The 22,196-nt window shown below is 44.4% G+C and overlaps 1 protein-coding gene across 2 annotated transcripts; it reads left to right on the top strand.

The window, feature by feature from the left end:
- The first annotated feature begins 514 nt into the window (after positions 1 to 514).
- LOC118388026 (ribosome-recycling factor, mitochondrial-like) lies at positions 515 to 21,978 on the top strand. Of its 2 annotated transcripts, XM_035776884.2 has the most exons (6): positions 515 to 1,337; positions 1,712 to 1,867; positions 14,834 to 14,964; positions 18,657 to 18,748; positions 20,834 to 20,955; positions 21,104 to 21,978. In XM_035776884.2, exons 1-5 carry the CDS (start codon positions 1,094 to 1,096, stop codon positions 20,901 to 20,903), a joined length of 693 nt encoding a protein of 230 aa, XP_035632777.1. In that variant the 5' UTR covers positions 515 to 1,093; the 3' UTR covers positions 20,904 to 20,955; positions 21,104 to 21,978. The 2 variants fall into 2 exon arrangements, with proteins under 2 accessions (XP_035632777.1, XP_052381910.1); XM_052525950.1 differs by lacking the exons at positions 18,657 to 18,748; positions 20,834 to 20,955; positions 21,104 to 21,978 and adding an exon at positions 16,450 to 16,737.
- Positions 21,979 to 22,196: the final 218 nt, after the last annotated feature.

Here is a 22,196-nt window from a genome sequence, read left to right as displayed (position 1 = left end):
ACTGCCGCTGACTGGGTGTTTTTTGTTTGTCGCACCATTCTCGGTAAAACCTAGACACGTGTGGGTAAAAAGCCAAGGAGTCCAACCATTTCTGAGATACTGGAACCGGCTCGCCTGGCACCAACGATCATACCATGCTCAAAGCCGCTTAGGTCACTGGTTTTGCCCATTCTAACGTTCAATTGAACAGCAATTGAATGCCTTGATGCCTGTCTGCCTGCTTTATATAGCAAGCCACGAGCGAACCATTTTCGTGTACTAATAAACTGTCCACTGAGTGTATATCAGTATCCCATCTCTCTATACACACAAAGCAAGGTGGTATTATGACTAGGAGCCAAGCCTGAAGCTTCACACTTAGATGTAGGTTGCATCCCAAAATGGCACTTTATTCCCTATATAGTGTACTACCTTGGACCAGGGCTGAGCTTTGGTCAAAAGTAGTGCACTTTGTGGGGAATAGGGTGCCATTTAATTGGCACACAACCATACTGTTGAGGTGATTTACATTTACGAGGATGACGTTGACATTGTCTATCCGCCTGGTGTGATAGTATATCGTGGTGCCTCATTTCTCTTGATAGTGTGTAAAGGTGTGTGAATTCATCACACACAATAGAGGATGTCATCCAGGGTATGATACATGGCTGGTTGTTCACCGGTTGATGATTGTTAGTTGTCAAAGATGATCTTATTTGAAACTATATTGCTCCATTATATTTTCTACATACTTTACATCTGGGCTTAGTCATTTAAGTTTACACTGCAAACTTTTATCACCCACATAAAAAATAAAAAAAATGGTGTATATAATTTTTTCAGTGGAGTCCATGATTTTGCAGCAGTGGTGTGCTGAACACTTGAGGCAGCAACATACAGTATGTAGGTAGACATAAGTATCGCCCCCTGCTGGCTATTAGAGCTTGCCATCCATGGCACTGTAATATCACTACACTAATATGAAAGGAAAATTAGATACATAGATAGATGTTGGTATTTTATTTCAGTACTTTAGTATTTGTTATTTTGCGTGACTATGCTTGTGTGTTATCATACGATCAGACTGTAATAATATCTGCATAAGTCTCAAGGAATGTTTTTGTTACGCTTCTCTGTATCTCTGTCATTTGTGTGTCTGTGTGTGACAGCGATGTCATTGAGTCAGCTGGGCCTACTGTGGCTGGCTTTGTGCCGATGCCTGGTCCCTTTGTTGAGGTCTTCCTGTCAGCTGGCGGTCAGCTCCAGAGTCCCACTGCTGTTCCCAAATACATGTCATCGAGACATCGCCCCCACTGCCGCCACCTGCGTTCTCCTGTATGCCACCAAGATGAGTAAAGGTGAGCGGAGAGCCGATTGCCTCTCAACTGCTTTGTACCTATTTGATTTGGTCTATGTTGCCCTCAAAAAACCCTCAAAGGCTCAGGAAATATAGGGGTAGGAATCAAGACTCCATCCATCCGTCTCTATTCTGCTTGTGTACTGAAGTGGTGGTCGGAACGTTCAAGAGCTTTTTTTTTGTCTTTTTGAGAAGGTTGAAGAAAACCCCACTTCACTATGTTTTCTCATTTTGGTTTTATTTGTAATAACTCTGATTGACTAGACTAGACTACCAGCATGCAGGTCTCCTTCCTCTCCTCCATCCTCCTTCTGTTCTTCCCCCTTTGAAGTCTCTCTTGTAGTGAAGGCCGCCGCTTTTCGTTTTTTCCCTCAGTGAAGGCAGCGAAGGGCCAGGCGGCCAAAGTGAACATCAACTCCTCACTGGCGGAGGATATCATCAGTCTGGAGGAAGTGAATGAGGAGATGGCCGCCGTCCTCACCGCCCTGAAAGAGGACTTCAGCCGCAACCTGAGCATCAAAACCTCTTCAGGTACATAGGGGCCATAGACTAAGGTAGGGGCTCTCACTCTTGGTCACTCCCTGATTCAATGGAAAGGAGTAGCTGTTGAGTAGCTGGCCACTGCACTCAGTTCTGGGTGCTGAGACTACAGAGAGGATACTTTTCAGTTCTATTTCATTGTATGTGGATATCAGCCACCGATTGTTCAAAAAGGGATGCAGAGCCCCGCAGGCCTGAGTTTGAGCTGTGTCCATCTTTGTAAGCATAACAAGTCCCCTGTTGGTTCTCATTTAATTATTTTTCAAAAGATGAGGAAAAATGCATCTCCATGTGTTTACTTTCTCCCTGAGGGGTGAGAGTGAACCCTGCCCTTTACCTTGACCCCTGTTGACCTTGACATCCAGGTCACAGCCTTTCCCCTCCCCTGTCCCCCCTCTGCCCTTGGGGCAGTTCAACTCTGAGAGGGCTAAAGGGGAGGGCCTGAAGGGGAGGAAGCTCATCCCCACCCCCCTCATCCCTCCCTATCTTCCTTACCCTCTCCCTCCATTCCCCCCTCCTTACCCTCTCCCCTTCCTCTCACCTCTCCCTCCATCACCCTGTGCCCATCTGTCCAGATGCACAGTAATCCATGGAAGCTGCAGGATTTAGAGCTGACGGGGAATCTTGACTGGAGATATGCTGGAATGGGGGAATCATGAGGTCATTTTGTTCATGTGTATGCTTGATAATGGTCTCATCTGGGTCTCGTTATGTGTTGTGTTTGTTGTAAAGGGGAGAGGAAAGTCACTTTAGCTGAAGGAAGGCCTGTTGTAGAGGGCTGATTCATGTGGTGAACCGTCGTCTGAATCGGTCATGGAATTAAAAATGACCATAATTGACTAGCCAAATGACCGGTCTCCGTAATAACCGTTAGAATAATATAAACATACAGTACCAGTCAAAAGTTTGGACACACCTACTCATATATTTCAGTATATTTCCGTTTTTTTTTTTGGTTAGTGAAATTAGCAAACATTTCTAAAAAACAGTTTTTGCTTTGTCATTATGGCGTATTGTGTGTAGATTGATGAGGGAAAATGTTTTAATATACATTTTAGAATATGGCTGTAACGTAACACAATGTGGAAGAGATGAAGGGGTCTGAATACTTTCAGAATGCACTGTACATATACAGTACCAGTCAAAAATTCCAGGCTTTTTCTTTATTTGTACTATTTTCTACATTGTATAATAGTAAAGACATCAAAACTATGAAATAACACATATGGAATCATGTAGTAACCAAAAGATTGTTAAACAAATCAAAAATATATTTTTAAATTCTTCAAAGTTGCCACCCTTTGCCTTGATTACAGCTCTGCACACTCTTGGCATTCTCTCAACCACCTTCATGAGGTCGTTTTTTAAAAACCTTTATTTAACTAGGCAAGTCAGTCATTGACAGCCTTCCCGGGGAAAAGTGGGTTAACTGCCTTGTTCAGGGAAAGTACGACAGATTTTTACATTGTCAGCTCAGGGATTCGATCCAGCAACCTTTCAGTTACTGGCCCACCTCTCTAACCACGAGGCTACCTGCGGCCCCGGCAGTTTCAGTTACTTGGGATGCATTTCACTTAACAGGTGTGCCTTCTTCAATGTGAAATAGTGGAATTTCTTTCCTTCTTAATGCGTTTGAGCCAATCAATTGTGTTGTGACAAGGTAGGGGTGGTATACAGAAGATAGCCCTATTTGGTAAAATACCAAGTCCATATTATGGCAGGAACAGCTCAAATAAGCAAGGAGAAATGACTGTCCATCATTACTTTAAAACATGAAGATCAGTCAATGCAGAACATTTCAAGAACTTTGAAAGTTTCTCCAAGTGCCGTCGCAAAAACCATCAATCGCTATGATGTCACTGACTCTCATGAGGACCGCCACAGGAAAGGAAGACCCAGAGTTACCTCGGCTGCAGAGGGTAAGTTCATTAGAGTTACCATCCTCAGAAATTGCAGCTCAAATAAATGCTTCACAGAGTTCAAGTAACAGACACATCTCAACATCAACTGTTCAGAGGAGACTGCGAGAATCAGGCCTTCATGGTTGAATTTCTGCAAAGTAACCATTACGAAAGGACACCAATAAGAAGAAGAGACTTGCTTAGGCCAAGAAACACGAGCAATGGACATTAGACCGGTGGAAATTTGTCCTTTGGTCTGATGAGTCCAAATTTGAGATTTTTGACTCCAACCGCCGTGTCTTTGTGAGACGCAGAGTAAATCAAATCAAATAACATTTTATTAGTCACATGCACCAAATACAACAGCTTACCTTACAGTGAAATGCTTACTTACGAGCCCCTAACCAACAATGAAGTTTTAAAAAATATGGATAAGAATAAGAAATAAAATGAAAGACTAATTAAAGAGCAGCAGTAAAATAACAATAGCGAGACTATATACAGGGGGTACCGGTAGGGAGTCAATGTGCGAGGGCACCGGTTAGTCGAGGTAGCATGTACATGTAGGTAGTTATTAAAGTGACTATGCATCGATGGTAACAACATAGAGTAGCAGTGGTGTAAAAGAGGGGGGGCAATGCAAATAGTCTGGGTAGCCATGTTTAGGAGTCTTATGGCTTGGGGGTAGAAGCTGTTTATAAGCCTCTTGGACCTAGACTTGGTGCTCCGGTATCGCTTGCCGTGCGGAAGCAGAGAGAACAGTCTATGACTAGGGTGGCTGGAGTCATTGACAATTTTTAGGGCCGTCCTCGGACACCGCCTGGTATAGAGGTCCTGGATGGCAGGAAGCTTGGCCCTACTAGGCCGTTCGCACTACCCTCTGTAGTGCCTTGCGGTCGGAGGCTGAGCAGTTGCCATACCAGGCAGTGATGCAACCAGCCAGGATGCTCTCGATGGTGAAGCTGTACAACCTTTTGAAGATCTGAGGACCCATGCCAAATATTTTCAGTCTTCTGATGGAGAATAGGTTTTGTCGTGCCCTCTTCACGACTGTCTTGGTGTGCTTGGACCATGTTAGTTTGTTGGTGATGTGGACACCAAGGAACTTGAAGCTCTCAACGTGCTCCACTGCATCCTCGTTGATGAGAATGAGGGCGTGCTTGGTCCTCATTTTCAGTTAGTTAACAATCATCTCCTTTGTCTTGATCACATTGAGGGAGATGTTGTTGTCCTGGCACCACACGACCAGGTCTCTGACCTCCTCCCTAGAGGCTGTCTCGTCGCTGTCGGTGATCAGGCCTACCAATGTTGTGCAATCGGCAAACTTAATGATGGTGTTGGAGTCTTGCCTGGCCGTGCAGTCATGGGTGAACAGGGACTATAGGAGGGGACTGAACATGCACCCCTGATTGGCCCCTCTGTTGAGGATCAACGTGGTGGATGTGTTGTTACCTACCCTTACCACCGGGGGGCAACCTGCTAGGAAGTCCAGGATCCAGTTGCAGAGGGAGGTGTTTAGTCCCAGGGTCCTTAGCTTATTGATGAGCTTTAAGGGCACTATGGTTTTGTAGTCAATGAATAGCATTATCACATAGGTGTTCCTTTTGTCCAAGTGGGAAAGGGCAGTGTGGAGTGAAATCGAGATTGCTACGGGTCGGTAGTCGTTTAGGCAGGTTACCTTAGTGTTCTTGGGCACAAGCACTATGGTAGTCTGCTTAAAACATGTTGGTATTACAGACTCGGACAGGGAGAGTTTGAAAATGTCAGTGAAGACACTTGCTAGCTGGTCAGCGCATGCTCGCAGTACACGTCCTGGTAATCCATCTGGCCCGGCGGCCTTGTGAATGTTGACCTGTTTAAAGGTCTTACTCACATCGGCTGCGGAGAGCGTGATCCCACAGTCTTCCAGGAACAGCTGGTGCTCTCATGCATGCTTCAGTGTTATTTGCCTCGAAGCGAGCATAGAAGTAGTTTAGCTCATATGGTAGGCTTGTGTCACTGGGCAGCTCTTGGCTGTGGTTCCCTTTGTAGTATGTAATGGTTTGCAAACCCTACCACATCCGACAAGCATCAGAGTCGGTGTAGTACAATTCGATCTTAGTCCTGTATTGACGCTTTGCCTGTTTGGTTGTTCGTCGGACGGCATAGCGGGATTTCTTATAAGCTTCCGGGTTAGAGTCCCCGCTCCTTGAAAGCAGAAGCTCTAGCCTTTAGCTCAATGCAGATGTTGCCTGTGATCCATGGCTTCTGGTTGGGATATGTACATACGGTCGCTGTAGGGACGACGGTATCAATGCACTTATTGATGAAGCCAATGACTGATGTGGTCTACTCATCAATGCCATCGGAGGTGTTTCTCAAGTTGAGTTGAGATGTTTCTACAACTGATTGGAGGAAAGGCACACACTTGTTTATATAAGGTCCCACAGTTGACAGTGCATGTCAGTGCAAAAAAACAAGCCATGAAGTCGAAGGATTTGTCTGTAGAGCTCCGAGACAGGATTGTGTCGAGGCACAGATCTGGGGAAGGGTACCAAAACATTTATGCAACATTGAAGGTCCCCAAGAACACAGTGGCTTCCATCATTCTTAAATGGAAGAAGTTTGGAAACACCAAGACTCTTCCAAGAGCTGGCCGCCCAGCCAAACAAAGCAACCAAGGGAGAAGGGCCTAGGTCAGAAAGATGACCAAGAACCCGATGGTCACTCTGACAGAGCTCCAGAGTTCCTCTGGAGATGGGAGACCCTTTCAGAAGGACAACCATCTCTGCAGCACTCCACCAATCAGGCCTTTATGGTAGAGTGGCCAGACGGAAGCTACTCCTCTCCACATGACAGCCCGCTTGGAGTTTGCCAAAGGGCACCTAAAGACTCTCATACCATGATGATTCTCTGGTCTGATGAAATCAAGATTGAACTCTTTTGCCTGAATGCCAAGCGTCACATCTGGAGGAAACCAGGCACCATCCTTATGGTGAAGCATGGTGGTGGCAGCAAAATGCTGTGGGGATGTTTTCCAGCGCCAGGGACTGGGAGACGAGTCAGGATCAAGGGAAAGATGAACGGAGCAAAGTACAGACAGATCCTTGAACCTGCTCCAGAGCGCTCAGGACCTCAGACTGGGGTGAAGTTTCTTCTTTCAACAGGACAATGACCCTTCGGGACAAGTTTTTAAATGTCCTTGAGAAATTCCCCAAATACAGGTGTGCCAAGCTTGTAGCATCATACCCTAAAAGACTCAAGGCTGTAATATCTGCCAAATGTGCTTCAACAAAGTACTAAGTAGAGGGTCTGAATACTTATGTAATTGTGATAATTCTAAAAAACGTTTTTTTGTTTGTCATTATGGGGTATTGTGTGTAGAATGATGAGGGGGGGGGAAACAATTTAAACAATTTTAGAATAAGCCTCTAACGTAAAACAATGTGGGGAAAAATCATGGGGTCTGAATACTTTCCAAATGCACTGTATATACAGTTGAAGTCGCAAGTTTACATACACCTAGGTTGGAGTCATTGAAAGTCGTTTTTCAACCACTCCAAAGTTCTTGTTAACAAACTAGTTTTGGCAAGTCGGTGAGGACAGCTACTTTGTGCAACCGTGAAGCACAGGGGTGGGGGTGCTTTGCTGCAAGATGGACTCGTGCACTTCACAAAATAGATGGCATCATGAGGTAGGAAAGTTATGTGGATATATTAAAGCAACATCTCAAGACATCAGCCAGGAAGTTAAAGCTTGGTCGCAAATGGCTCTTCCAAATGGACAATGACCCCAAGCATACTTCCAAAGTTGTGGCAAAATGGCTTAAGGACAACAAAGTCAAGGTGTTGGAGTGGCCATCACAAAGCCCTGACCTCAATCCTATAGAAAACGTGGGCAGAACTGAAAACCTGTGTGCGAGCAAGGAGGCCTACAAACCTGACTCAGTTACAGCAGCTCTGTCAGGAGGAATGGGCCAAAATTCACCCATCTTATTGTGGGAAGCTTGTGGGAGGCTACCCAAAACATTTGACCCAAGTTAAACAATTTAAAGGCAATGCTACCAAATACTAATTGAGTGTATGTAAACTTCTGACCCACTGGGAATGTGATGAAAGAAATAAAAGCTGAAATAAATCATTCTGTCTGCTATTATTCTGAAATGTCACATTCTAAAATAAAGTGGTGATCCGAACTGACCTAAAACAGATCATTTTTAGTAGGATTAAATGTCAGGAATTGAAAAACTGAGTTTAAATGTATTTGGCTAAGGTGTATGTAAACGTCCGACTTCAACTGTATATATATATACACACACACGTATACAGTGGGGAGAACAAGTATTTGATACACTAACTGATTTTGCAGGTTTTCCTACTTACAAAGCATGTAGATGTCTGTAATTTTTATCATAGGTACACTTCAACTCTGAGAGATGGAATCTAACACAAAAATCCATAAAATCACATTGTATGATTTTTAAGTAATTAATTTGCCTTTTATTGCATGACATAAGTATTTGATACATCAGAAAAGCAGAACGTAATATTTGGTACAGAAACCTTTGTTTGCAATTACAGAGATCATACGTTTCCTGTAGTTCTTGACCAGTTTTGCACACACTGCATCAGGGATTTTAGCCCACTCCTCCATACAGACCTTCTCCAGATCCTTCAGGTTTCGGGGCTGTCGCTGGGCAATATGGACTTTCAGCTCCCTCCAAAGATTTTCTATTGGGTTCAGGTGGCTAGGCCACTCCAGGACCTTGAAAAGCTTCTTACGGAGCCACTCCTTAGTTGCCCTGGCTGTGTGTCTCGGGTCATCGTCATGCTGGAAGACCCAGCCACGACCCATTTTCAATGCTCTTACTAAGGGAAGGAGGTTGTTGGCCAAGATTATGGCCACATCCATCCTCCCCTCAATACGGTGCAGTCGTCCTGTCCCCTTTGCAGAAAAGCATCCCAGAAGAATGACGTTTCCACCTCCATGCTTCACGGTTGGGATGGTGTTCTTGGGGTTGTACTCATCCTTCTTCTTCCCCCCAAACACAGCGAGTGGAGTTTAGACAAAAAAGCTCTATTTTTGTCTCATCAGACCACATGACCTTCTCCCATTCCTCCTCTGGATCATCCAGATGGTCATTGGCAAACTTCAGACGGGCCTGGACATGCGCTGGCTCGAGCAGGGGGACCTTGCGTGCGCTGCAGGATTTTAATCCATGACGGCGTAGTGTGTTACTAATGATTTCCTTTGAGACTGTGGTCCCAGCTCTCTTCAGGTCATTGACCAGGTCCTGCCATGTAGTTCTGGGCTGATCCCTCACCTTCCTCATGATCATTGATGCCCCACAAGGTGAGATCTTGCATGGAGCCCCAGACCGAGGGTCATTGTCATCTTGAACTTCTTCCATTTTCTAATAATTGCGCCAACAGTTGTTGCCTTCTCACCAAGCTGCTTGCCTATTGTCCGGTAGCCCATCCCAGCCTTGTGCAGGTCTACAATTTAACCCTGATGTCCACATCTCTCTGGTCTTGGCCATTGTGGAGAGGTTGGAGTCTGTTTGATTGAGTGTGTGGACAGGTGTCTTTTATACAGGTAACGAGTTCAGACAGGTGCAGTTAATACAGGTAATGAGTGGAGAACAGGAGGGATTCTTAAAGAAAAACTAACAGGTCTGTGAGAGCCGGAATTCTTACTGGTTGGTAGGTGATCAAACATGCAATAAAATGCAAATTAATTACTTAAAAATCATACAATGTGATTTTCTGGATTTTTGTTTTAGATTCCGTCTCTCTCAGTTGAAGTGTACCTATGATAAAAAAAATTACAGACCTCTACATGCTTTGTAAGTAGGAAAACATGCAAAATCGGCAGTGTATCAAATAGTTGTTCTCCCCACTGTATATATATGTAAAACATTTTGCACACATTTTCTCTTTTCATCCGGTCCTAAATGCATGTTCTGCCATAGAAATATAATGAATACAATGGGCATCCCCATTCAAGTCAATGATGGCATAATGGTTGGACTGGCGGCCATTACGAGTGTACCCATAGTCCCAGTTCGGTATTAAATAGAACGTTGCGGTCCCGCCCGCCTGTGGGGAAAACAACCCATGGTTACCTTGGGTACCCCGTTGGCTCACAGCGAAAACTTGATCATTTTCAGACACAATTTTCTTGTTGTCTGCTTGTTTTAGTCAACTTCAAAACTACGCTCCAGAAAAGTACACGTGTAAAGATGAGTTTTCTACTTTTCTTTGTCCAGGCGAACCAGTGTGTGAATAGTTGGTAGCTCACTTCTAAATTCTCAAACTACCGTAAACTTAAATGAATGGCAGTCTCAAATAGCCACCTGTCTCCTTTAATAGCCAGGCATCGGCACACATTGCCAGATCTAAATCAATTGTTTTACAAGTGAACTTCATCGAGTACCATCAACTTGTGCACGAAATGATGGATTTGTATTGTAATGTTTATACTGGTCACAATAAACAGTCTGGCAGTCTTTACAACATTTTATTGAGCAAAAGCTGTGCGCATTAAGGTAAATAGACACCTGGCTCAAATAGAAGCCTGTCTCTAAAAAACAAAGGTTGTGTTCCGCGATTGAAACAAAATAAGCGCCCGGGGCAATTCATTTGAGTTTTACGGTAAATGCATAGCTACTGCAATTCCAACCAAAAAAAGTATTAGTTTTGTTTTACGCTAGCTAACAGCTACATGTTTGTTTTTGACTTAAATTGTAATTCTATTTTGGAGGCTCCACGTGGTGTCATGTCAAATATGAATGTTATTTCCAACAACCAATGAGCAAATCCGCCGTAAATCCAGCTGCATATTGAACGTTGAGATTTCTGAAAGGTCAGTCTCTTTGACAATGACAAGGGAGTGGAATGTTAGCAAAAGAGACTGGTACTCAGACTAGTTCCATTCTATTCATCGTTTGATTTAATACTTTGCTTATTTCAGCAAGGGGCAACAAAGTTTAGTCACATTGTTAATAGTCCCTGTTATTGCAGAAACGGACTCAACCTCACAAATGCCCGAACGTCCCGTCTGTTAGTTCTTAAAACATACAACCACACACGGGAGGTATTATAGCCTGCCACTGTCAGTTCCTCTGCTAGAAGAAGACTAACCTCTCTTTTCCATGGGAATGCTGGGCTAACGTCAGGATATCCAGTCCTCGCTGGACAGCTCTGTGTATACTGGCTCAGATTAATACACTGTGAAAGGAAAGCCATTTCTATAACAGATCAGGACCCCAGTCACCCAGAAATGGGTTTGCACAGGATTCCATAGTTCAAAATGATCAGTTAATGTCATGTCATCCTCATGTTCCCAAGACGCCCTCCAGTCTTGGGCACCCACCCGCTAAACATCCCCAGTATAAAGTCACACAAGAACCAACTCAAAGTCTGCTTTCTGATAGGACTTTATCACGAGGAAGCCAGGGTCGTGTTCAGTACTAGGGAGAAAATGTTTTGAAACGGGGTTAGCTACTACCTGAATGTTTTCCTATGATAATACATGTTTGTATTCTGTTGCAAAATGTTTTTCTACGGTGTGCCCTACTGAACACGACCCAGTATTTATGCTGCAGTAGTTTATGTGTCGGGGGGCTAGGGTCAGTTTGTTATATCTGGAGTACTTCTCCTGTCTTATCCGGTGTCCTGTGTGAATTTAAGCAAGGTTTTTGCCTTTCTAGGGAGTTTTTCCTAGCCACCGTGCTTCTACACCTGCATTGCTTGCTGTTTGGGGTTTTAGGCTGGGTTTCTGTACAGCACTTTGAGATATCAGCTGATGTACGAAGGGCTATATAAATACATGTGATTTGATATGTACGTTTAGTTTTTTGAGAAGCCTATATTGTTGACTACTTGTCTACCTTTCGCCATTGTGGGTCAGCTGCCTGTGCCCTGACCAGGAAGAGCCCATTTGGCTAATGGCTTCCCGGTCGATCCACATCCCTCCTCATGCCGTTTAGGAAATTCCTGTGTGCCCTCTGGAAGTGTAAGCAGATGTGCAGAGCAGGCAGCCAGGCACACGTCCATAGAGGCCCAGGTAGTGTCTCTCGTCCACCTGCCGGCTCTAGCAATTAGCCTGGGGAAGAGGCAAGGGCCCAGGTAGCACAAGCTGGCTCTTAGTTAGGCTGACACGGAGTATAAAATCAAGTTTATTTAAAGTACTGTATATTATCACACATTCCTATTACTTTCAGGTAATACATACAGGCACTGAGTACTTGCCTTGGGTTGAAGTAAGGGCCCAGAGTCACAGACATGGCTTACAGGAAGTCTTTCCTACCAGACAACATTTCAGACCCGAATAGCTCTGTCGTGGCATGCACTCACTGTTCCCAATAGCTGGGTCCCTCTCCTTGCCCCAACCCGGGCTCGAACCAGGGACCCTCTGAACATGTTTGAGAGTACTCCTCCTGCCTCCCACGAATCATTGTTACCTATCGCGCCACAAAAGCCACGGCTCTTGTGGAGCAAAGGAAACAACTACTTGAAGGTCTCAGTGTGAGTGACATAACGATTGAAGTGCTACGAGCGCGCGCCTCTAACTAGCTAGCGATTTCACACCGGTTGCACTCAGTTACAGTTAAGGTTTGGTCGTTGGTGTTGAATGCGTCCAAATCTGTTAAGGACCTGTCTTTGCACCCGGAAATTAGAATGAAGCAAGCAATAGCTTGTGTAAACGTACCGTTTTACTTTCTAAAGCACAAGTATATAGGTACCCAGAATGGCGGTAGTCCCTCTCCTACACAAAACAAGTGGTAGACTAATCTTGAACCCACCCACCATTGAGTTGGTGATGTAAGGCAGACGACAGAGAGGGAGGAAACAGCGGCGTCTGAGGTAAACCAGACGAGGAAGGTTGACTCATGTCGGAGAGTAGCTCTGGTTCTGCAGTCTGCAGTGTTAGGGGGTGAGAGAGAGAGGAGATGATGGTAAGGGGGGGTCTCAGAAAACCTCCTGCACCCCATCCAAACCAAATCAAAGTTTATTGGTCACACTTTTTCAGTTCTGCCCACACATCTTTGATGGGATTGAGGTCAGGGCTTTGTGATGGCCACTCCAACACCTTGACTTTGTTGCCCTTAAGCCATTTTGCCACAACTTTGGAAGTATGCTTGGGGTCATTGTCCATTTGGAAAACCCATTTGTGACCAAGCTTTAACTTCCCGACTGATGTCTTGAGATGTTGTTTCAATATATCCACATAATTGTTCTTCCTCATGCCATTTTGTGAAGTGCACCAGTCCTTTCAGGTTATATCGATATAGGACTCGTTTTACTGTGGATATACATACTTTTGTTCCTGTTTCCTCCAGCACCTTCACAATGTCCTTTGCTGTTGTTCTGGGTTTGATTTGCGCTTTTCGCACCAAACTACGTTAATCTCTAGGAGCCCTAATGCGTCTCCTTCCTGAGGGGTATGACGGGTGCGTGGTCCCATGGTGTTTATACTTGCATACTATTGTTTGTACAGATGAACGTGGTACCTTCAGGCGTTTGGAAATTGTTCCCAGGGATGAACCAGACTTGTGGAGGTTTACCATTTGTTTTTTTGAGGTCTTGGCTGATTTCTTTTGATTTTCCCATGATGTCAAGCAAAGAGGCACTGAGTTGGAAGGTAGGCCTTGAAATACAACCACAGGTACACCTCCAATTGACTCAAATTATGTCAATTAGCCTATCAGAAGCTTCTAAAGACATGACATGACATTTTCTGGAATTTCCCAAACTGTTTAAAGACAGTCAACTTAGTGTATGTGAACCTCTGACCCACTGGAATTGTGATACAGTGAATTATAAGTGAAATAATCTGTCTGTAAACAATTGTTGGAAAAATGACTTTTGTCATGCACAAAGTAGATGTCCTAACCGAATTGCCAAAACTATAGTTTGTTAACAAGAAATTTGTGGAGTGGTTGAAAAACAAGTTTTAATGACTCCAACCTAAGTATGACTTCAACTGTACATATAATGTATATAAATATATATACATATAACGTACGGACAGTATATGAATACAAAATAGGAGTACTGCAGTAGTCATATAGGATGAGCCATGTCTAGAATAGAGTATATACAGTGAGTGTACAAAATATTAGGATTACTTTCCTAATATTAAGTTCCACCCCCTTTTGCCCTCAGAACTGCCTCAATTTGTCAGGGCATGGACTCTTCAAGGCGGCGAAAGCGTCCCACAGGGACGCTGGCCCATGTTGACTCCAATGCTTCCCACAGTTGTGTCAAGTCTGCTGAATGTCCTTTGGGTGGTGGACAATTCTTGGTACACACGGGGAACTGTTGAGCGTGAAAAACCCAGCAGCGTTGCTGTTCTTGTCACACTCACACCGGTGCGCCTAGGCTCCTACTACCATGCCCTGTTTAAAGGCACTTAAATATTTTGTCTTACCCATTCACCCTCTGAATGGCACACATACACAATCCATGTCTCAAGGCTTACAAGTCCTTCTTTAATCTGTCTCCTCCCCTTCATCTACACTCATTGAAGTGGATTTAACAAGTGACATCAATAAGGGATCACAGCCTTCACCTGGATTCACCTGATCAGTCTATGTCATGGAAAGAGCAGGTGTTCCTAATGTTTTGTACACTCAGTGTACTTATAAAGTGTGTGAAACGGTATATAAACATTATTAAAGTGACCAGTGTTCAATGACTATGTACATAAGGTAGCAGTGTCTAAGGTTCAGGGTAGAGTACCGGGTGGTAGCTGGCTAGCAACAGTGACTAAAGTTCAGGGCAGGGTATTGGGTGAAGATAGAAGCTGTTTCTCAGTTCCTCACGCCAACCATAAGCCTCAGCTTACACTCTGCCAATTGAATTGTGGGGAGGTTGGTTTGGATCGTGTACTCAATGCTGTTTTTGGTGATGAGGGTTTAGGCGGGCCTAGATAATGGTTAAGTTGTTTTGGTCATATGCTTGGGCATGTCTGTTACATGCTGGTGACATCCAATTTCCCCTCTGGGAAATCAATTACGTTTATCATTGAAGTATATTCGACTCGTGTTTTATTCTGGTCCTTTGTTTTTCAGGAGCTCTGGATCATATCGTGGTGCACACGACAGATGGCAAATTCCCCCTGAACCAGTTGGGTCAGATGTCCATGAAACCCCCTCAGCTCATCGTGGTCAACATGACCGGCTTCCCACACACTGCTGGCTGGGTGGGTTAGGGTTCTCCTCTGTATTAACCACACTGGGCTGACGGCAACGCACTGTGAAATGAACGCGTCTCTCTCTCTCTCTCTCTTCTCTCTCTCTCTCTCTCTCTCTCTCTCTCTCTCGCTGTCTCTCTCGTTCCCTCTCTGTCTCTCTCGTTCCCTCTCTGTTTCTCTCGTTCCCTCTCTGTCTCTCTCGTTCCCTCTCTGTTTCTCTCGTTCCCTCTCTGTCTCTCTCGTTCCCTCTCTGTCTCTCTTTCTCTTTCTCCATCTGAAACCTGAGTCGGGCGCTCTCTCTCCAGCCTCGTGTTCAGCCGTAGTGATCGATGGTTCTGGGAAGCCCTTTGATCTCGAGCGATTGAAACAAAGGCCAATATTTTGTGGTCGGCTGTCATCAGCAGGAAGTGACCGTGCTGTACCCTCTGTGAAGGAGGAGGACTAACTGCTCCAAGTGATGCTCTCTCGCACGCACACACACACGCACGCACACGCACGCACGAGCGCACACACGAGCACACACACACACACACACACACACACACACACACACACACACACACACACACACACACACACACACACACACCTCTCTATTTCCCTGTCTTCATTCTTCTCTTTTCCTTTCTCTGTGTTGTTTCTCTCTCTCTCTCTCCCCCTTCTCTTTTCTCCCTCCTTCATCCTATGTTGTTATGAATGAGGGTTGTGTCCCTGTCTGATGCTGGGATCCGTTTTAAAGGGAGATTCACCTTGAGGAGCTCAGCCTGGAACTCAGCAGCACTCAGCCACAATAGGTGTACAACAGTGGAGGCTGCTGAGGGGAGAACGGCTCATAATAATGGCTGGAATGGAGTTAATGGAATGGTGTCAAAAACATGGTTCTCGTGCGTTTTCTTTCTTCGCCCATTCCATCCGTTGTACTCCATTCCAGCCATTATTATGAGCCGTCCTCCCCTCAGCAGCCTCCACTCTTGTACAATGTTCCGGAGGGATCACATCTTTCAGATATGCCTCATGATATGTGTGCTTCATTTGGAAACACACACATATTTTGCGCGTATATGACACGCATGTTACCATATATCATTGAATCAGTTCAATAGAGGTAAGTCACCTGTAGGAGGAGAGGTGCAGAGACATTATGTTGCACACATATCACCATATCTGAGCGAGAAAGTTCCGACAGAAACTACAAACGATATATATTCAAATGGGCCGGGGGGAAAAAAACCACTGGTACCATCACACATGTACAAGCGTTACTGCTGCAACATGACAATTCCTTCAGACCAAATGTTAAAAGGGTGCAAATGTGTGATGTGAGAGCAGGGGTATCAATTTCTTATTTTATTTTTTTTTTCTCCCATCCAGTTTCTGGTCTAAACCACTGGGGAAAGAATTGGCAGCCAGATTAAAGGATTTATTTGTGTGTATTATTTCACAAGGCCTATTGCATTGCATGTTAAATTCATTTTCTATTCTTTTTTTAAACAGCCTCTCCTAATCTGTGGTTCCTGCCTTTGACTCCAGAATGATAGATCCAGCCCATACCTATGTTTGATTGCTCTCAGCATTGAATTCATCATTATTTCCCCACAGCTCCAGCAGTTACGGAAATCTGTGGGGAATGCTGTGCTCTGTTCTGGGTAGCTCCGTAAACACCAGGTTAGGTTCTGGTTAATATGTTCAAAAATAAGTGGGATAACGCTGAGGTTTCTGATTAAAACACAGCCACAGCCGAAAGTAACGAACAGAGCTAAAACACCTTGTTAATGATGTGGAGGATACACACGCACACACACACACACACACACACACACACACACACACACACACACACACACACACACACACACACACACACAGCCTTTTTTAACACTGTACTGCAGTACTGGACCTTGTAGTAATGAATGACTGGAAAACAATGGCCTCTCGTTAGGAACGTGGGTAATGGATGTGAATAATTATAATCCTATTTGCTTTGGGTGCTGTACAGTCACCTCTGTGTTGGCTTAGCAGGGCTGTTAGACTGTTAGGTAATGGGAGGTTAGGGGGCTGCCGGTGTGAGGGGATGGAAGGGGATTTCTATCTGGTGCTGGGATCTATCTGGTAATGTTGTGATGGGCAATGGAATAAAGTATGAATTCAAAAATACTTTAAAGTACTACTTAAGTCGTTTTTGGGGGTATCTGTACTTTACTTGACTATTTATATTTTTGACAACTTTTACTTTTACTTCACTGCATTCCTAAAGAAAAGAATATACGTTTCATTCCATACAATTTACCTGACACCCAAAAGTGCTTGTTACATTTTGAATGCTTAGCAGGACAGGAGAATTGTCCAAATCACACACTTCTAAAGAGAACATCCCGAGTCATCCCTACTGCCTCTGATCTGGCGGACTCACTAAACACAAATGCTTCGTTTGTAAATTACGTCTGTTTTGAAGAGTGCCCTCTGGTATGATCAATAAAAGGAATTTGAAATGAATTATACTTTTACTTTGACACTTAAGTATATTTTAGCAATGACATTTACTTTTGATACTTCAGCATATTTAAAACAATATACTCTTATACTTTTACTCAAGTAGTATTTTACTGGGTGACTTTCACTTTTACTACTCAAGTAGTATTTTACTGGGTGACTTTCACTTTTACTTGAGTCACTTAAGTATGACAATTGCGTATTGTTTCCACCACTGGTGATGGGTACCTGAAGGTTGAACAATAGTGTGTTCAGTCTTAGCATGTTGTCCCCACACGGCCTGTTTTTAATATGTGTCTGAACAGGCTCCATATCATAGAATTAAATAGAACACATACTGGAGTCTCCACAGGCCTCAGTCTGTCCCCTCTCTGCCTCTCTCTCTCAGGCACCTCTCCCACAACTAGCAGACACAGACAAATCACATATCCAGATTACAGCATTTTCTTTAATTGCCTTTTGGAGTCCAACCACCATTAGAGTTCTAATATGTTACACAGACATATCCTCTAGTCTAATGCATTGTGGGTATATGGCCAAGCCAGGACTCCCGCAGTTATTCACAAACACGCACACGCACATACACACACACACACCTCCGCCCTGCCCCGTCCCACTCCTCCCATCCCGTAGAGGTTACCAGAGGTCATCGCCCTGCACTGCAACCCCTCAGCCTGTTCCCAGAGGACTGTGTTCTGACAGCGCCCCGCGGCACTTCCACACCGCATGTGCTTCTCCTGCCACGGCCAGGGCTGAACCCCCCCCACACACACACACATACACATACACACACACACACACTCCAGAGCTGCTCTGTGGGGAGATGCTACACAGTTCACCCAGCTCGCCATGTATCAAAGCCAACCTGACCAGGGACAGCCAAGGTCTGCTTCCTGGTGCTCCTATGGGCAGGAGAGAGGCCAGGGCAGTCTAAGGGTGGGGGCCTGGGGTGGATTGGTAGGGGCGGGGTGGGTGTCTTGAGGGTGGGTGCATTATATTGAATTAGATTAGATTTATTGTTGCCCAAGAAATACATATTTTTTTCACAGGCTCGTACATTGGATAGGGGCTGGGACTGGTGAATGGATAGGGGCTGGGACCTGGCTGGGTGGTTGGGTGTCTGTCTGCAGGTAGTGTAGCTCCAGCCCCAGTCCAAGCCCCAGCTGGAAGTTATTAGGTCTAGGTCTAATGTGTGTTTGATGTGTCCTCAGGCCATGGCTGCTGCCACCCGCGCCCTGCGTGAGAGCAGCATGAAACTCAACCCTGAGGTGGACAGAACCATCATCCGGGTGCTTATTCCCAAGTAAGTCTCTCTCTCTCTCTCTCTCTCTCTCTCTCTCTCTCTCTCTCTCTCTCTCTCTCTCTCTCTCTCTCTCTCTTCCTCTCTTCCTCTCTTCCTCTCTTCCTCTCTTCCTCTCTCCAATTCCAATTTAAGAAGCTTTATTGACATGGGAAACATATGTTTACATTTTCAAAGCAAGTGAAATAGATAATAAACATAAGTGAAATAAACAGTCAAAAATATTTTTACAGTAAACATTACACTCAGAAAATAATTTAAATTGTCATATTGTGTGCAAATAGTTCAAGTACAAAAGGGAAAATAAATAAACATAAATATGGGTTGTATTTACAGTCGTGTTTGGCCTTCACTGGTTGCCTTTTTCTTGTGGCAACAGGTCACAAATATTGCTGCTGTGATGGCACACTGTGGTATTTCACCCAATAGATGTGGGAGTTTATCAAAATTGGGTTTGTTTTCAAATTCTTTGTGAGTCTGTGTAAACTGATGGAAATATTTGTCTCTAATATGGTCATACATTTGGCAGGAGGTTAGGAAGTGCAGCTCAGTTTCCAACTCATTTTGTGGGCAGTGTGCACATAGCCTTTCTTTTGAGAGTCAGGTCCGCCTAAGGCTATGCTCACTGAGTCTGTACATAGTAACCTTTTATTTAACTAGGCAAGCCAGTTCAGAACATATTCTTATTTTTAATGACAGCCTCGGAACAGTGTGTTAACTGCCTTGTTCAGGGGCAGAACAAAATATTTTTACCTTGTCAGCTCGGGGATTGGATCTAGCAACCTTTCGGTAACTGACCCAACGCTCTAACCACTAGGCAAGGGCTTCCTTAAGTTTGGGTCAGTCACAGTGTTCAGCTATTCTGCCACTGTGCACTCTCTGTTTAGGGCCGAATAGCATTCTAGTTTGCTCTGTTATTTTGTAAATTCTTTCCAATGTGTCAAGTAATTATCTTTTTTTTTCTCATGATTTGGTTGGGTCTAATTGTGTTGCTGTCCTCTCTCTCTCGCTCTCTCGCTCTCACTCTCGCTCTGTCACTCTCCTCTCACTCTCTTTATCTGTCTATTCTCTTACTCCCCTCTCTCTCTCTCTCTCTCTCTCTCTCTCTCTCTTCACCTCTCTCTCTCTCTCTCTCTTCACCCTCTCTCTTCTCTCTCACTCTCTTTATCTCTCTCTCTCTCTCTCCCTTCTCTCTCTTCACTCTCTCCCTTCTCCCTTCTCTCTCACTCTCATTACTCACCATCTTTCCTCACTTTCCTCATTCTCCCCCCCCCCCGTTTTATTAATTCTCCTGTCAGTCCCTTACCTGACCTACCGTCTCCTTCTAAAATGTGTTTCTGACATATTTGTTTAACTCATTCGCACCGACTGTAGCAGTTAGACAACACCAACTTTGGTCAAAAGTCCTCTGTCCAGCTCAGCTCCCTGCCAAATCCAATAACATGCCTGTGTCCCAAATGGCACCCTATTCCTTGCGGGCCCTGGTCAAAAGCAGTGCACTATATAGCGAATAGGGTGCCATTTTGGGACGTAGCCACCTTTGACGTGCTGCCGTCACTTGCTAAACCACAAAATATGTGTGATTATTAAGTAAGCGGAGCCCCGGCAACAGCAGGTGCTTGTCTGGCAGTGCTGGATAGTGGGACGGACGGACGCCTTCTTCCTCTTCAATCAGTGTCGGCACGCAACCCACATTTGCATTTCCAAAGAGAGCGAGCGGCTTGATTTGGCCCAGACTCAGTAATTACGCATTATTGTTTGCAGTAAATAGACTCCACTTTTGGATTGTTTGCAAATAGTCCCAGGCAAAAATGCCAATTAAGGAAAATAAACTGTTATCACCCGGCAGCAAAGCAATCCAAAAACAAAGTTGTTGACTGCACTGCGACCTTGAAAACTATTTTTCAAGTGGCACAGAAAGCCAGGTATTTGTTTATTGGAATTAAATGGAATTTAATGGAGATAGAGGGGGAAAATACGCATAACTCATTGCAGGCATTTTAAACAGTGTGTGTGTGTTGCCCCTGCATGCTTGAGCACCCTTGTGTATGTGCGTACATAGGCACGTTTGTCCATCCGTCCCTACAGGGTGACGCGTGAGTACATGAGAGCGGGGCAGTTCACTATTAAGTCCAAGGAGTCTCTGAGGAGGGTGTGACCGTGTCAGAGGACACCATCCAATTGGTGGAGAAACAAGTACTGAGACAGGGGTACGTGTCCAGTCAGAGGGCAGAAATACAATCAGCAGCTACAAATGTTCAGATGAATCTTTTCTATAATTTCACAGTACTTGTATAATAATACCAATAGTCGTAGTTGTCTAGTAAGTGTTCTCTCTCCTCTTCTCCACTCTCTCAGGTAGGGCAAAATGGCAAACGGCTTTTGCAGCGGATATAGACATGCAGCTGGCCGCCAAAACCAAAGGTGACATTACTAAAATTACCACAACTCTATTTTTGATACAATCATGTTTGCAATGGTTCCTCCTGCAAATATGACTGAACACGATAATGAACACAATACTGAACACGATAATCAACACAATACTGAACACGACAATGAACACGATACTGAACACGATAATGAACACAGTACTGAACACGATAATGAACACAATACTGAACACAATACTGAACACGATACTGAACACAATACTGAACACGATACTGAACACGATAATGAACACAGTACTGAACATGATAATGAACACAATACTGAACACGATAATGAACACAATACTGAAAACGATAATGAACACAATACTGAACACGGTACTGAACACAATACTGAACACGACAATGAACACGATAATGAACACAGTACTGAACACGATAATGAACACAGTACTGACCACGATAATGAACACAATACCGAACACGATAATGAACACGATCATGAACACGATACTGAACACGATACTGAACACAATACTGAACATGATACTGAACACGATACTGAACACGACACTGAACACGATACTGAACACAATACTGAACATGATACTGAACACGATACCGAATCCTCAACAAAAACAAAAGTGTATGTTTAACGATGGAGAATTGAGGGAGAGCACACACTGTACTGTACTGTACTGTAGGTTTGGTTGGCGCTAGCTCTGGGGTTGTTTGTGTGTTCCACTCATGCATAAACAGAAGTTGGCATGGCACGACAGTGGCTGCTGGGTTTCTCTGTCGCTCTCGTCTTAAAACAAACACAGAGGGGAGAAATGGACTTTTAATGGCATCTGGGAGCCTCCTAATCAAACTGAGGCCACAGAGAGCAGTGTTTATGTAAAAAGCACCACACTCACTGTAAACTGTGTGAATTTCCTGGCCTGAGACACCGAGACAGTCTCCCAGAGGACAGGAAGAATAGAGATATTAACATGGTGCCAACAGCCAACATTTGTTTCAGATTCAGCGTTAAAGGGATAGTTCATGTAAAATACATG

This window comes from Oncorhynchus keta, chromosome 9 (assembly GCF_023373465.1).
Source record: "Oncorhynchus keta strain PuntledgeMale-10-30-2019 chromosome 9, Oket_V2, whole genome shotgun sequence".
NCBI classification, from domain to species: Eukaryota; Metazoa; Chordata; class Actinopteri; order Salmoniformes; family Salmonidae; genus Oncorhynchus; species Oncorhynchus keta.
This window is presented reverse-complemented; position numbering and strand designations above follow the sequence as displayed.

Bases quoted from the DNA above. Each gene is read 5' to 3' on its own strand.
- LOC118388026 (XM_035776884.2), top strand. From the start codon at position 1,094: ATGTTTTTGTTACGCTTCTCTGTATCTCTGTCATTTGTGTGTCTGTGT. The intron at 1,338-1,711 runs GTGAGCGGAGAG...TTTTTCCCTCAG, and splicing joins TGCCACCAAGATGAGTAAAG to TGAAGGCAGCGAAGGGCCAG. The intron at 18,749-20,833 runs GTAAGTCTCTCT...CCGTCCCTACAG, and splicing joins ATCCGGGTGCTTATTCCCAA to GGTGACGCGTGAGTACATGA.